A 16074-nucleotide genomic window follows, 5' to 3' on the forward strand; every position below is an offset into this window, starting at 1 on the left:
ATTCAAGGCAGGGGAATCCCAAGAGATGTTGAGAACAAGCTTCAGCATGTGGATGGGCAAAATGGGTAGAAGAAAGCATGAAGATTTAAACACACTCAGCAAACTGGCCAAACATGTATCAGAAAAAGGATGTGCAAGAGCCAATGAGCTTCTGTGAAAAACTGGCAAGGTAAATGTCTGCTCCAAGCAGCTTGTAACTTTGCTTTCATATTGTGCCTGAAAAAGAAATCTAAAGAATAGCATTAGGTCAAAGCATTAAGGACCTGCATAAACAGTAACCCAGCAATAAGTCATCACTTAAATGTATATGTTTAAGATCCTAAACAACCTCCATGATAAAAAAAGCTGAATTTCTTGATAAAACCACAACAAAAGAAGTACTGTGTCATTTTAAAACCCCTGCAAGCCTTTTTAAGAAGCTGGGCTAATTGAACAAGCTGTTAAAAGTCTCATTAGCTGAAGATAAATCTGTAAAGCATATATGTATATTATATATATACATGTATATGAACAAGATTTGAGACACAGATGCCCATGCTGCCTGATGAGGTGAAATCTGAAAGACCATCAACCCTCTCACTCTGTGCTAGTTGACATTTCTAAACCTCACACCGCCTTTGGCATTTAACTGCCAAAGAGTGATCACACACAAAGCCTGAGAGACTTCTTTTGTTCTGCAGGCAGCACGTGTTACAGAAGTGTCTTCACCAGGAAGAAAACTTGGCCCGAACAGACACGGCTCCTGTTCCATTCTACCTGCTGAGAACTGGGTTCAATCCAATCTCCTTGGGAATACACTTCCATAACTCAGACCACCCCAAGTTTTCTTCCCAAGTACTTGACAAGCAGCAACTGCATTTCTGCAGCTGGACTGACCATGTGGAGAGCAGCTGCTGGGGAAGGCAAGACAGGAACAAAACCTGAGACAATTCAAGGTCTTGCATGTTAGGATCAGGTTTTAAGTACGATTCTGAAATAAATGGACCCATCCAAGCTTGAAAACTGTTAAGAGGAAGTGCCCAAGTCAGCACTTAAAGCACCTTGATCCTGGAATGCCTACCGAACACATCCTCTGACAGTGACTGTGTTAAAACCTGAATTAAACAAGTAGCATTAGCCCAGTTTAGTGATGATTGAGTGGCTGGATGCCCATCCAATAGGACAACTTTAGACTGAAATCAGGTGTCTCCTTGCCACCACAGCAATCTCAGTACCAGGGTACAGGAGCATGACATAGTCCTAAATTTCTCACCTCTGATCTGAAGGCCTGAACTGATTGTTGGTGTAGTTTCAATTACTTCTAGTCAACATGCCAGACTAAAAATTAATGGAAGAAGACCCAAACAAAACCTTAGAGAGTTACAGTTCACTCCTGAACCACTAAAATATGACTATTATTGAGGGCCCCTCAATCCAGAAGAAGCAGTCACCTGTTCTGCAGGAGGGTATTTTTGTTTTCATCTCGATTTATCCACACAACCATCTACAGGTTTACATTAGAACTACTACTAAAAACCGAATCAACCACAAGTTGACCACCACAGCTACCTGAGTCCTCACAGCAGGTCACAGTTAGCTCACAGCTGCAGCTCCGGTTTGGTTTTGCTGTTGCTGCTTACAGCATTTCAGTTGCACTGTGCCTTGTGCATGGTACCCAGGTTTGTACTGGTAAACACAGACACTAAAGGTACTGTCCACAAAACATGCTTCATATTACGGAAACAAAGAGCTGGAAAGTTGGTGAGGCAGCTGAAGGCTGGGTGGGAGCAGCTCTGTTACCTGCAGTGTCCTGCGCTTGTTATCCTCTGTGTGTATCCATGCTCGCAGAGTCAGTTCTGTTATGAATATCTGGGCAGCCTTTGCGAACAGCACCGGAGCTTCTGCACTGATCATCTGCAATCAGAGTCCCAAAGAGTCACCACATTCCAGTTAAACACACTGCGGACAGGACTCAGCATCTAAAGTTTGCTCCCAAGTCTGCTTGCTCTGGTCAAATGTCAGCTCCATGAGGTCATGGAGACCTTAGAAGTCTCTGAAGGATGACTATAAAGAAGATGGGAACTCCCTTTGCACAAGGGGTCACATGGAACAGACAAGGGGTGATGGGCACAAGCTATTCCAGGGGAGATTCTGACTGGACACAAGAGGAAAATTTTTCCCAGTTAGAACAACCTGGAATAATCTCCTGAGGGAAGTGGTAACTCCCCAACACTGAACACTTTTAAGATTCACTGGACAGGGTGCTGGGCCATCTAGTCTAGGTCATGCATTGCCTAGCTAGGTTGGACCAGATGATCCTTGAGGTCCCTTCCAACCTGGGATTCCAGGATTTGACGGTTCTATTGTACTTCATTATAGCCAGTAAACAGCATCAGTTCACATTCACCAAGACAGTGCCAATCAGCAGCTTCTCCTAGCAGTGCCCTGGCATGTGCATAAGGGATTTGGCAACTGAAGAGGACAGGCTGAGGGCTCATTGTAAAACCTGGCCCTCGCTTTATTGTTCATTTCTGCAGTTTGGAATGAACACCAACCTGCTGTTCTGCGACTCTGTAACTGCTGAAACTGCAAAGGAGGTTTGGAGGCCTGAGCAAGGACTCTGCCTCCTCTCCAAATTCCTGTTCCTTAAAAAGTCTCTAGCTCAAGTTCACTCAAATTACGCACCTTCATTATCAGCTGACTTGGCATTAGTGCTTACTTTTAGTAGAGCCTTCTGATTAAATAATGTTCCAGGCCAGAAACTTGCCCTGCCCTACAAATCTCCTCTTCCTCTTCATCAGCAACAATGTGGCACTCATTTGGTTCAGACACAGACCTGGGACTCAGGCCTGGGTTTGCTCCCTTCCCAGATGAATGAACGGCTCCCTTGTACAGGAGACAACACACACCTCCTTCAGGATCTCACTCAAGTGTTAAAGTTTGTCCTAACAGAAGGATGGTGTCACGCGGGAAAAACAAGAAGGCAGTGCAGTTTTCATCAGTGAATGCACGTGTCATGGTCATCAGTCACACGTCAAGGGCTCAGCTCCAATACTGGTATCACACCCCTGTCACCCACCTGAAGTACTACTTAGTTTTTCCATAAAACTTGAAATGGCAGAGCAGAGGGTTAAGGGCTATCACTTCATATAGCTTTATAGAGGGAAGAACTGGGAGAAACAAGGAGGACACATGAGCAAAGACAAGTAAGCACTAGAAAAAAACAGGAAATATCCAGAATTACACAGAAAACTGATCTTTACCAGCAGAAAGCAAAACTGCCAGAGTCTTGCAAAGCTCCCAAATCAGTCTGCTTTCCCAGCTCAGTTTAATTACACAAGACCATCTACTACTGCATTCAAGACAACTGTATGAGTGTGCTTTAAAAATAATAATAAATGATGCTGGTAAGAAATAATGAATTGCAAGGAATTGTTACAATATCCACCAAAGGATTAACAAAAGTCCAGAAAACCCCATGAGTCTACCTTCACATCTTCATCTAGTTTCATTATCTTCTTAATCCGAGCCAGAGGGAGTTCTTGAACCCTGAAGTCTTTCTGCAGAGAGATGCACATTTGAGAGACTCTTTACTGATGCTTAACTTAAAACAAAGGTAAAATACATGATGTCAGAACAAGTCTGGATTGAGCAGAACTAGCTAACATTAGATTTACACAAATAACTTATTTTCTTCGAGGTAGAGCAGCTTCTCCTCAAGCCTCAGAATTCTCATCTGCTTTTCTGTATTTGGTACTGATAGAATTCTATTAAAATTCCTGTCAGACATTTGTATTTACTATTTCATCTCAAAGCTGCAGCCATTCTGCAGAACAGGATGTTTCTGATGTTAGACATTTCTGCATCTATTTATACTTGAGGCAACTAATTCAATTAAGTGTCTTGGGACCTGAAACCATTGGAATTTACCAAAAGCCACAAGAGAAAATGAAGGCAAACAAGAGCTATGTGGGGCCACAGGATGAAATCTTCTGGGCTTTATTTCCACTTCCCCATTGCCCGATACCAATTTTGGTGTTAAAAACCTTGCAGGAGTCTCCTTCATAGAAATCTCTTCTTTTCCTGTTTTTAGCTGGATTTCTTACTGGTTTTCAGCATTTGTTGCTGACTTCAAGTGGTGCAGCCCTGGGTTCAGGGATGGAGAGTGAGGGCATGGAAACACATCCCAAAGAGGGGGTGTTACACTTTTTGGTTTAGTTTTTTTCATTTTTTTAAAGCTCTTTCCTTTTTCAAGAGCTTGGTGAGTTTTGAGCAAGCCTTACAGACAGATGAGGACAAAGTGTCTTGTTTGTGAAGCTCTTAACAGCCTTAAGCACATCAACTTCTATGACGAGCCAAGCTGCATGCAGAGCTGCACAGGTACAGCACCATTAACATCTTCAGAGAGGAGAGGCAGTGGGAGAAATGAGAAAAGAATTAAAGCTCCTTTATTCCTTTAAGGCAGACAGGCAAATGTCACATAAATCACCGTCAGCACACACGCACAGTGGAGAAGGGAAGCATGACCAGCACTGGCCACCTCCCAGCACAACAAACCTCACACACCAATTCTTCATCTTTTCTTTTTCCCAAATTAGGTCTCTTCTAACTCCCTGCAGGGCTGGGAAGCTCATTCTCGCCTGGTTATGTTTCCCATTTCTCCAAACCCAGGCTAGAGCCCTTTCTGTTGTGGTGGGCAAAGACAAGGGAGCTCTGGTTTGTTCTTCAAAAGCAGCTCCCACGTTTTTTCCTCTGAACTGTAGCTACAAGTGATACACAACACAAACCCAGACAGAGCGTGCCCCAAAAAGCAGGTTTACAGCTCTGATGTCTGCTATGGAGCACATGCAGGAGAGGCTGGAGATGGGAATGGTGAGCCAGCTTTAAGTTTACTTATGTCCACATCCATGGGATGCCAACACATTTCAGGATTTATTACATAGGGATGTTTTGCAGTTATCCCTTTTCCTTTCCAACTCTATTGTCCCCAGTGCAATATTCAATGACTTCCTAGCTTGCAATGCAATAAATAAATTCACACGACAGTTAAAAATGAAGCTGCCCATACTTGATAAGCTGCATAATAAACCTCTTTCATGTGGGGATGAAGACAAACTACAGCTCTTGAACACAAGAATTCACTGTGCTCAAAGAGAAGTCATTAATTCTGGTTATGCATACAAATTTCTACATCTGTTTCTTTAATCAACTATCTATGCACAGCCCGAAAAAAACAGCTTATCTTCAGGCTGGGGGATTGGGGTTTTCACATTGAACAGCCCGTCTTCCACTGGAGCTCTTTTGTTTTCAGCTCCATTAGAAGCATGGGAATGTGCTGTCAGGACCACTGTATCACAGTATGCTATCAATCTCTCTTGAAAAGTCACTTTTATTATATGCCCTTGTTCTCAGACACATCTCTTCTGGGGATGGAAAAAAATAGAAGCCACTTAGTCCAATTCTTCTTCGCAGCCCATACAGGATTTTTCTAAATTAATAAAGCCTGTGATAACCATGCACTTGGCATTCAAGTGATTTTCAGATTTTCAGGCTTGTCAAAGGAGATGTTTCTAGAAGAGGGCACAAGAGTTCTATGCAACAGTCTAAACCTCAAAATTCATTTACAAAATTGCAACTGTCATTAGCCAAGTGTTTGAATTTCTGAAGGGGAAAAGACTAAGTGGCATTTGGACAGTAATATCTCCCAGGGTGTGCTGATGTGGCCTGTCCTTCAGCACGGACAATGCTGATCCCTCATTTACATCACACAGTGTGAATGGTAGCTAAACAGTCCATGGAGTATAACCCAAGGTGTATTCTGAAACCCTTCAGTCTCTGGAAGCTAGAACAGCACATGGCAGCTACACACCATGTAGCTATTTTAAAATCACTTCCCTTTCCTTTGCAAACAGCAGATAACTCCTCTGCAATTCTCCAGGCAGCAGCCACGGTCCTCAGGCAGCCTGTTAAGAGCCTTTGGAATCAACTCTGTTGTTCGGTTCAGTCCAGAACAAGCTGAAGGTACAACTGTTGCACCTCATTTTGCTATGAGCCAGCCCTGTGGTGTACACAGCAACTCCACTGGATCCCATGAGCAGCAGGGATTTTCAAGCTGATTTATCTTGCTCTCAGGCATTAGCAGGCACTTTTCAGCATCGGTTCTCCAGGAGAAAAAGCAGTGGACAAGGACACTCACCACGGTCAGGTTGCGTATCTCCTCCATGACGCGCGGCCAGAAGGACTGGAGGCTTTGCTGTGCATCGCTGTTCCCGGCTGTGCCAAAGCCACCATCCGCAGACATCCTGGGAGCTGGGAGAGAGAACAATACACATGAGCAGTGAGGGAGGGGGGGGAGGCAAAGGCTCCCAGAGATCCCCCCAAGCCCCAGGAACACAGGAAGGGGAGGACGCATGCTACATCATGCTACAGCAACAATGCAGACACTCACAGACTCCAGAGCTCGTTTTGAAGTTTTATTTATTTTTCCAAAGATTAAAAAAGAACATTAAAAAATACATGTAACTGAAACAAAAAAAACAGTCTCTTTATTTCCCTCTCGGAGCTCTGCGTTTCCACAAGGAGTTACAGAACATAACTGATGCCCAGTCACAGCTCCCGCTCCAGTACACACCTATTGTAAAATCATTTTCCTCTTGCTTGTGCAGGATGTGGCAGTAAATCCCCCTCAAGCTGAAACCAGAATGTCAATGTCAGCCTGATATTATAGTTAAGAAGTGAAATGAAACAGTTGATTCTGTGCCTATTTGAAAGGTGTCAGTTTTTGTGGCTTTATGCTAAATTTACAATACCTCTTCTCCTTGGGTACAATCAACAGGAGGAATTAAGAGTCTGTATAATGCAGAATGTCAAAAGCACAAAGTGAGATTTAAAATTCAAATCTTAATTGAAACAATTGTAAAAGCCCCACAGCTGTCATTCAGTGCTGTGCAAGTGCAGGCTGTTCAGCAAGCCTGGCTGTTATTCAATATACACTGGACGTTGCCTGTGCATGAAGATGTGTATCGTTGCAAATGCTGTTATTCACAGTGTGTATCAGTGGCAGCAGGAGAAAACAGAAGGAAAACAACAGGGTTCAGGCTTGCCCCATGCCTGTGCTGAGCTGCAGGGGGTGAAGTGTTCAGGACACACAGCATGGATCAACCTGGTCCCTTGGCGACCAAGGTGGCACCAGCCCCTGTGGCACTGCCCAGGCACAAGGAAAGTTCCAGCTGACACAATTCTTCCTCCCCCCATAACCTCCCTGACCAAGCTGTGCCTCTCTGACAAGGAACTCTTAGGACAGCTCTAGTTAATATTAAAATGAAGTCAGATGCACACCTTTGGCATCCCTTGGAACACCAAGAGCAGTCTTGCTGGCCTCCTCCGTGTGACAGGAGCGCGTGGCTCTGGCAGGATTCCCAACAGGGAATGCAGCCTGGAAGGACAGAGCAGACATACCAGAGGCACGCACGGGACCTGCTGAGACACAACCCGGCAGGACCGGACATGGTGCTTCCCGTGCCCTGGAAGCATCCTGGTGAATGCCAGCAGTCACCACGCACCGCTCAAGTGAGGCTCTGATGTTAAAGGCTCTCAGGGTCACCCAGAGCAGCTTTGAAGCTGCTATGAACGACAAGCACAAGCCACGTACAAACAGTGTCTGGGTCTCTCTAACAGCAAGAGAAAGGTGCTACACCTTCCATAGGGAAAGATCTCCAGATATGCAGGTATTTCTGTGTTGCCATGTAATGGAAAAGGACCTAAGAGCAGATTTAGCTTCGACACAGGCACAATTCCCATTTGCTTTGGATTCACTGTGTCAAGGTTGATTTCAGTCCTTCATCAAGCCAAAGGGAAGCAGGGGTAACTCTTACAACACACCAGAACACTGGTGATACTACTGGCAGTTGGCTGCTGCCTCCCAAAAATCTACTATTCCAAAGCTGTGATGATCCATAAAACCCCGCTATCAGCTCAAAGAGCTGACTGTCAGACAATGAGCTGGCTCCCTCCTGCAGCCCACAGCTCCCCAGGCTGCCTGTGAACAGTTGCATTTCTCTTTCATCAACCTGAGGAGAGGACACGGGAAGCGTGGGAAGAGCCAAAGGGGATTCTGACAGGGGATGACAAGGAGAAGGTCAGAAGTGCGTATCTACAGTCTCAAAGCAAGACAGGAGGAACTCCAAGTAAGGAACCTATGGAAATAAGTGACTGACAAGTTGCTTGATGACTCTTCCAACAACGATTTGCATTATAATACTATCTGCCTACAAACTCAAGTATTTTATGTATTTATAAGAAAATACAGAGAGATATATGTTCCAATGAGAGTGTTAAAGTGGCATTTGATGCCTCCCTGCTTCCCCCTCTTGATCTGCATTGTCAGATGCAGACAAGAAATAGTTTAGCACCTAAACAAAAGCTAATCCTTGAAACCTGCTCCATACTGGCAGTGTTTCAACACCAACACTAGACAGGGTCTTTTCTGCAGCTGGAGATGCAATTCACCCTGCAGACAAGCCACAGCACTTTACAAGGCTTTAGTTAAAACTACAAATTACTTAATTCAACCCACTTAAATGCTGGACTGGAACATAATGCTCCACAGAACCCATCGAAATAACAGGTTGCAAAAAGGAGGAAAAAGCTAATGGAGCAAAGAGGAAGAAAATTCCACCACCATCACTGCCTTACTCCCTACCGCAGGCAAAAGCAAACTTCTGCACTGAATATATCATAAATCCCAGACTGGTCTGGGTGGAAAAGGACTTTAAAGCTCATCCAGTTCCAACCCCTGCCACGGGCAGGGACCCTTTCCACTGGAGCAGCTTGCTCCAAGCCCCTGTGTCCAGCCTGGGCTTGAGCACTGCCAGGGATGGGGCAACCACAGCTTCTCTGGGCACCCTGTGCCAGCGCCTCAGCACCCTCACAGGAAAGAGCTTCTGCCTAAGAGCTCATCTCAGTCTCCCCTCTCTCATACGTCTCCATGGTACCCATCCAGACTTCAGGAAGAGCTACCAATGGTTTACTCCAGCCATCTCGAATTTTAAAAGCCCTGTCAATGAATACAAAAACCTTCCTATCTTCAATGTAAGCACACGACTGGTTCAGAGCCACCCCAAGGGACAACTGCTGCTTTAAGTGACTGTTTAGGATTAACTGTTAGGAATTGAGTCAGAGTAGAAACACGAGTCAGCAATAGGCTGATTGTCTGAATAACTTACAGAATGAAATCACTAGAAACTCCAAAATAAAAGCCTAAGCAGGTTGAAACTGCTCAGAACATACTGGAGTATTTTCTTCCCATTAAAAGAGATACACAAGTGTCCTTGAAGGTGCTTGCAAGCATTAGGGAAGGGCTGTAAGAAAAAGAGAGGCCAACCTGTCATGCAAAACTACAGAGCTGGGAGACAAACTCATGTCTACTGAACCCATTCCTGAGCACTTAGGTAAGTTCCTTTACAAGGGGAAGCTGTGTTCTTGTCTTTTAAGAATGCCTCGTATCAGGATTAGTGCCAACAAATACCAAAGCACCCAACAGAAGATAAGCCCACCAAAGCTCAAGGGAGGCAGTTCCCCTGCTTTCACACTATCAGTGTCTAAACCTGTTTGTCTTTTTTGATATGCAGTTTGCTGGGGAATTTTACAGCTTCCTTATACTTTATCCTTCCTCTCTGAACATTTCCTTGCCAGCCCCACGCAGAAGGGGAGACGTGCTCTGAGGGTCCCTGTGCTGTGGATTACAGAGCACATCAGCAAAGCACAGCCAAGAACCACCACATCAACACTCTGCAATTAGAGCTTTGCTGCTCACCAGAGCACAACACCTTTTACTAACATTAAACTCACAGAATCCTGGGGCAGCTCACAACCACTGAAATGCTTCAGTGCATTGGAGCACAAAGCACGAGGACTCCTCTGGTGTCTGCGGTTTATGTGTTTGTGGGTTTTTCTTTCCTTTTTTTGTTACTTGGATTTTAAACAGATGCTGGTTTGTGCTCCTTAATGCTGTGGGAAGGGGGAAGCAGTCCAATGAAGCTCTCTCACCCTGGATGCCTACAATCTGCACGCTTGAGCAAGAACCTGCTATTGAAAACACAAGGTACAGTATAATCACAAATAAAACCTTGCAATTCCACGTGGAGGAGGTACCCAGGGCTTTTTCTCTGCCAAACCCATGGCATGGAGGAGCCCACCAGCCCCAGGAGAGCTGAAGCTGACAGCCCCCACCATAGGACACTGCCAAGCATCACGGGTGCCGCTCGCCAAGGGAGCTTGGGAACCAGAGGACAACATTCCCGACGAGCCAGGGTCATGCCGCAGCTTCTGACATGCCTGCTTTTAAGTTGTTCCCAAGCTGGCCTTGACTAAGAAGTCAACCAAACAGAATCAGCTGGGTGGAGAGCAGATCCAAATGAACTTTACCCAATTATCCAAAGGGATATGCAAAGGGTGAGTGCCAGGGGCAAGCACTGAAGGGCCTCAAGGCTCCCGATGAAGAAGGCAGTAACTCAGTAACATCATCAAGTACCACAGGCTCTGGTAATATCTGAACTGTCAGCTTCTTTGCATACAGAACAGTCGCACTCCCATGACTTACGCTATGGGAAAGAGCCCGTTTTACACCATGCTGTATTACATGGCAGAAGCAGCATATTCTATCTAAGTGTCTTAAAAAAGACAGCTAAAACTGAAGGTGGAGGCTAAAAAGAAAGACAGAAGCTCAGGCAAACGTTTTGCTTCAACATCCTTAGATTATAGCTACAAATCAGGGTAACACATAAATATTTGTAAAAACTGACACTGCAAAACCAAATCCCCTGCCCGAGGGGAGACTGAGCTGAGCTCTTAGGCAGAAGCTCTTTCCTGTGAGGGTGCTGAGGCGCTGGCACAGGGTGCCCAGAGAAGCTGTGGCTGCCCCATCCCTGGCAGTGCTCAAGGCCAGGTTGGACACAGGGGCTTGGAGCAAGCTGCTCCAGTGGAAGGGGTCCCTGCCCATGGCAGAGGTTGGGACTGGATGAGCCTTAAGGTCCCTTTAACAAAAACCAGTCTGGGACTCTATGATTCTACCACCATACAGATTCACCACCACATGGATGATGTTTAGAAGGCTCCCACCCCACAAGCCCCCCCTCCCCACCCCCACCCCCCCCAACTCTTCTTAAATACTCTCGGCTTTGCACCATCCACTATTGCTCAAAACTTGCTACTTCATTATTAGGAAGTAGTGCTACAGGAGACAACAAGCAATGGAGTTCCTCTTTGGTTTAATATACCACCTTCGCCAGCCAAGGATAAATCCCAAAGGCACAGCACCCAAAAAAACCCAGGAAGCTGAAGAATTAAACATAGATCCATATAGCTGAAAAGTGACCATTGTGAATAAATCCGAATTCTATGATGCTTCAGTCTGATGTGCTCTCCAAACAGCAGTGTTCCAGGGTGGGAGCCCGTCTCTTGATTTACAAGGGAAATGTGCAGAACCACACTTGCATGTCTGAAGAATGAGCTCTGTGTAGCAGTGAGCACCAGTCACCTGATCCTGCCAGGATCAGAAGGAACAATCTAGCAACCAAGAACTAGTTTCACAAGAATAATAATTACGGGTTTATATGAATTTAGTAACACATTTCTGTAAATGCAAGTAAGGAGTCCCCAGTGCAGGAGAAAAAGCCAATCATTCCCGAGATGCTGCTCTCATTACTTCAGTTATAGCAATTAGCTACCTGGTATCCAACACCTGACTTGATACCAGAATATCACATACAGAATATACACAGAGTTGGAAGTGGACTACAACAGAACTCTTTGTTCTCTGCAGCAATCACAGTGGCTGAACCAAACTGAAGGGTTGTCTCTGCAGTGCAGGTCAACACCACTTGTTTTGTATGTATTATGCTGTCTTAATTCTAAAACAAACCTTTGAGTTTGGACCTTTAATGGTCTAAAATTGCTTGCAGAGGTATCACACCTTGATTCACTGTACAGCAGCTCTGCTTCAAGATCTACTCAAGTCAACATAGGTAATTTCAGGCAAGTTCCTTTCATGAGACAACATCAAATTCATTTCCAATGCAGTTCCAGTCGACACATTCAGTAGGCAGAGGCCAAGCAGCACCAGTGCAGAGCTCGGCTGAAATACAAAGGTGGCAGAACCCCAGCCAAGAGCTACTTTTTCTTGCTTTGGTGGTGGCAGTGATGGTGTAAAAATGATTCTGAATTGCTTGAGCTGTGAGAACTCACCTGACTTCCAACAGTAATGAGAGCAGGGTCTAAGCTGGGCACACCACCAGTGTCACCCCCTAAAGAAGACTTCTAGCCAGGGAACATGCATTGCAGTTATAGCCCCATCAAAACCTGATGAAATATTGGCACCGGTGGCAGGAGCTGAACCAACCAAACTGGAAATCCTGCTACAGAGGTCTAAGAATTAAACAAACGGCAACACTATGGCAGATGGAAGAGCCACTGAGAAGCTTTGTGCCTGGCCCTGCTGAAGCAGAAGGAAAGACACAAGCTGCAGCACGCAGGGATCCGCATTACGACACACGAGCCTTTGGCTCTCAATGTCTGGAACGATTCTGTGAGAAATAACAGTGAACACATCCTGGGAATGGGGCTTGGAGAGACCCTGGCTGGAGTGCGCCGTGCAAAGGTGCCAAATGCCTTCCAAAAGGAGGAGCTGCTTCCATGTACACAGCCTGTCAAGACCCAGCACAAACCTTGCATTATTCCTAATTCATCACCTGTACATAAACAGCTAAACCATAGGCCCAAAGCAGGTATCTCAGACTGAACACTAGCTTTATTTATGCAAAAGATAGAGGGAGTCTCTTTCGTTTCTATAAATACAGCTGTAAAACCTAACGCAGCTTTCAGGTGGTGGACAAAGGTGCTGAGCACAAACCCAGGCAAGTCTGCAGTTCTGCTCTCGATGACAACACAACCTTCCAACTTGTGAACAACCATTTGCGGAGGCTGTCAGTAAAGCAGCACAATCCAGAACATGAGCTTCCTTCCAGTGGGTTATTCTAAGGAACTTTTGCAATTCCTTGTGTTTATTTTTATCCATTCCCTCTTGCAGTACCACATACACACAATCCTCTCAGCACATAGGTGGTACCAGAAAGGGCTGATTTCAGCTGACAGGAGAATCATTCTACACTGTTGGGTAAGGGGTGTTTTGCAGGTCTCTCTGAATGTAAGCAGGTAGTTAAATGCTGCACCAAGTTACCTACAGAGCGTACCAAGTACTCACTGCTAAGGGTTTTTATGAGCAGGTTGCAAAAGGGTGTTTGGGTCAAGCTGATCTTGCCTTAAGGCAGAAAAAAAACCACCCCCCAGATTCTTCAGGTGCCTTCCAGCCCTTTTTCCTATGAATATTTAGCAGCAGATTATTCCACCTTGAAAGTCTGAACATTAGCCCCCTAATACCAGTAATGCATTACTGCTGTTTTCATTCACACGAGGTGAAGCGTTTGATTTAAGCCTAAATCAGTTACAAATCCCAGGATCTTCCAACACCTCCAACAACCCGTTAAACCAGCGACGCTGGGTTTCAGCAGCCAAATCTGCTCTGCACCACTCCCATGGCTCAGCTCCTGCTAAGAGCACTGCAGTCTGTGTTGTGCTCGATCACAGGACTCCTACTCTCCCCTTCTCCACCCTGGTACCTACAGCAGGAATTCTGCTCCTGCCTTCTCCCATCCCCAGGCGCTGGGTTTCATCAGCCTCTCCACTACCCACTCAACGACAGCATCACAGAATCTCAGCCTGGTTTGTGGTGGAAGGGACCTTAAAGCTCATCCAGCTCCAACCACAAGCAGGGACACCTTCCACTGGAGCAGCTTGCTCCAAGCCCCATTCAACCTGGCCGTGAACACTGCCAGGGATGGGGCAGCCACAGCTTCTCTGGGCACCCTGTGCCACGGTCCCACCAACAGATACCACCAGAGCTGAAAATTGTCACTAGATTTGGAAATACCTGAAGCACATTCTGAATTCCATTTGTAACTGAAATTTCATTGTATTTCAGGCAGCAGCAATTCCATCATGCAACATACACATTTCCTGCTCTGGAGTGCAAGCACAAGCAAAATGCCTGTTTAGACAGCAGGGATTACACACGCTCAGCCCGGAGATTTTATCTTTCTAGCTGAGACTCTGAATTTAAAAATAGTTCTGCATTAAATTAGGAGTTTCTTGATACAAAGTCTTCTGAGCGCCCTCCCGCTTCCTCCTGCTCCTGGCAGCCATGGAAGTGGCTGGAAAAGCTGAGCTGGGCGCTTGCTGTAACCTCCTGTCACACAGGGACATGGGTGGCATCTGGAGCAGACGCGCATCATCTGCCCCTGCGCTGACACCCGGCTGCTGCAGCACCATTAGGCCAAAGGTACTAAAACACTCGGTTTAGTGCAGTTGAAACCTCGCATGCTTCTTGGCTCTTCAGCTGCATTTTTAAGGCTCAGCCACCACCGTGCTGCTGGGGAGGAGAGAGGAGAAGGCAGAAAGAATGACTCGGACCACAGCAGGACAGAGCAGGTACAACCCAGAGAACCCTGAGTAACAAACAGGAGTTATTCACAAGAACTTGTGATGGTCTGAAAGCGGTGAGAGGCTGAACCAGCCTCTAATATCTGCAAACCTCACTATTCTGGGTAGAAAAGTCAGACTGACCTACTGCTTTGAGGGGCCTGCAAGGTTATTGCTCTATAGGGGTTATCAGGGATACTGTTCTATAGGGTTTATTCTAACATTCAATGTTCTTATTACTTTCTTTACTCACTGTTATCAGTTAAATAATGCAAAAGTGAAAAATAATTCCTTCATCCAACCATAAGCTTTTTACCTCCTGAGCACAGCATATCCCATTTAAATGGAGCCCAAGTGCACTGCTCTAAGGCTGATGGGGTGGCTCATCAGGCCCTTCTTGACTAAGTAGGTATTTTTATTTGCTGTATTACAAACCTGTAAATCTCTAACCCTCTGCATCACCTTCATGGAGGAAAAGAGACAACTCAAAGTGATCCACGTGGATTTATCAGGAAGCAACCAAACAGCAGAGCAACTTATAAACAGTGAGGTCTCAGCTGGAAGAAAACCTGACTTTTTGAGCATAAACCAAAGAAAAACTTCCTGTAGCTCCTGGGCAGTTTTGTCAGGTATCCTGGAGCTGCAGCTGGCTGTCAGCACCTCTGTAACAGTCACACAGTTTCTGACCCTCTGGAACACGACAAAGTGCCTGCTTTATCAAAAGGTACTCATGAAAGCATTTAAGTGAGCAGCCACGCAAATGTAACTCACTTGCAACACAGGCAGATCAGTAAGCCCTGAAATTAAGAAACTACTTCATGTGCCAAAGCTATTAACGTACAGATGTCACCCTGCATTATAGAAATGTAAGATCCCAGTCTGATTAAAGCCAACAAAATCACTCCAAACCCAAAGACACGGCTTGAGAGGTGACCTGCAGCAGCCAGCACCCTCCAAGCGACGCGCACACACATCCTCCTCCTCTTCCCGCTCCACGACATTGAGGTGCTCAGCCCAGCACTTTCCCCACATAAGCTTGTCCTTCACACCTCCGGTGCCTGCACTGCCAGTTAAGCCAGTGCAAATCAAGCTGGGAAAGTCCCATCACCAAGAAGATGCTCCCGTTTTCTGCGCCTGCGCTTCCAGCCAGTACCACTGGAGCCCAGGGATGGAGGGGACACAGAACTGACTGCTCTGAGAGGCAGAAAATGGGATCCAAGGACCTTCCCCTGTGGCACCGCAAGAAAAAGTCAGGAACTGGTATCATTTGTTACTAAGTCCCTTTCCGGTGCTACCAGAGGCTGTAGGCTTTACCTGCTGCTCTTGACCTAGAAACATCAAGCAGCACCCATTTGTACATGCCACAACCTCTTGCGAGCTTAAGCAATGAAATACGATAAACGCTGGGTGTAATGAGACTTCTGGAGGATTTCTTTTTTCATCTCATGCTAGCTACAGATTCCCTCACATTTTGCCACCCCTTCAAATCATGTAGCAGCTGAATATAGCCTCATTTCAAAGGCAAAAATCAAAAGATACCTCGTTTTTGCTTAAAGATGCTAC

The 16074-nt window shown here is 45.8% G+C and overlaps 1 protein-coding gene across 3 annotated transcripts in view; it reads right to left on the reverse strand.

The window, feature by feature from the left end:
• NFYC (nuclear transcription factor Y subunit gamma) overlaps positions 1–16074 on the reverse strand; it is a 31159-nt gene that overhangs the window by 10431 nt on the left and 4654 nt on the right. For all 3 annotated transcript variants that reach the window (XM_065697460.1, XM_065697457.1, XM_065697459.1), the window contains exons 2-4: positions 6176–6288; positions 3468–3539; positions 1780–1893 (exon numbers count right to left, since the gene is read on the reverse strand). In XM_065697460.1, the coding sequence (XP_065553532.1) occupies positions 1780–1893; positions 3468–3539; positions 6176–6280 (291 nt within the window). In that variant the 5' untranslated portion in view covers positions 6281–6288. The remainder of the gene's footprint in view (positions 1–1779; positions 1894–3467; positions 3540–6175; positions 6289–16074) is intronic.

The sequence above is a fragment of the Lathamus discolor genome, chromosome 18, assembly GCF_037157495.1.
Source record: "Lathamus discolor isolate bLatDis1 chromosome 18, bLatDis1.hap1, whole genome shotgun sequence".
Lineage (NCBI taxonomy): Eukaryota > Metazoa > Chordata > Aves > Psittaciformes > Psittacidae > Lathamus > Lathamus discolor.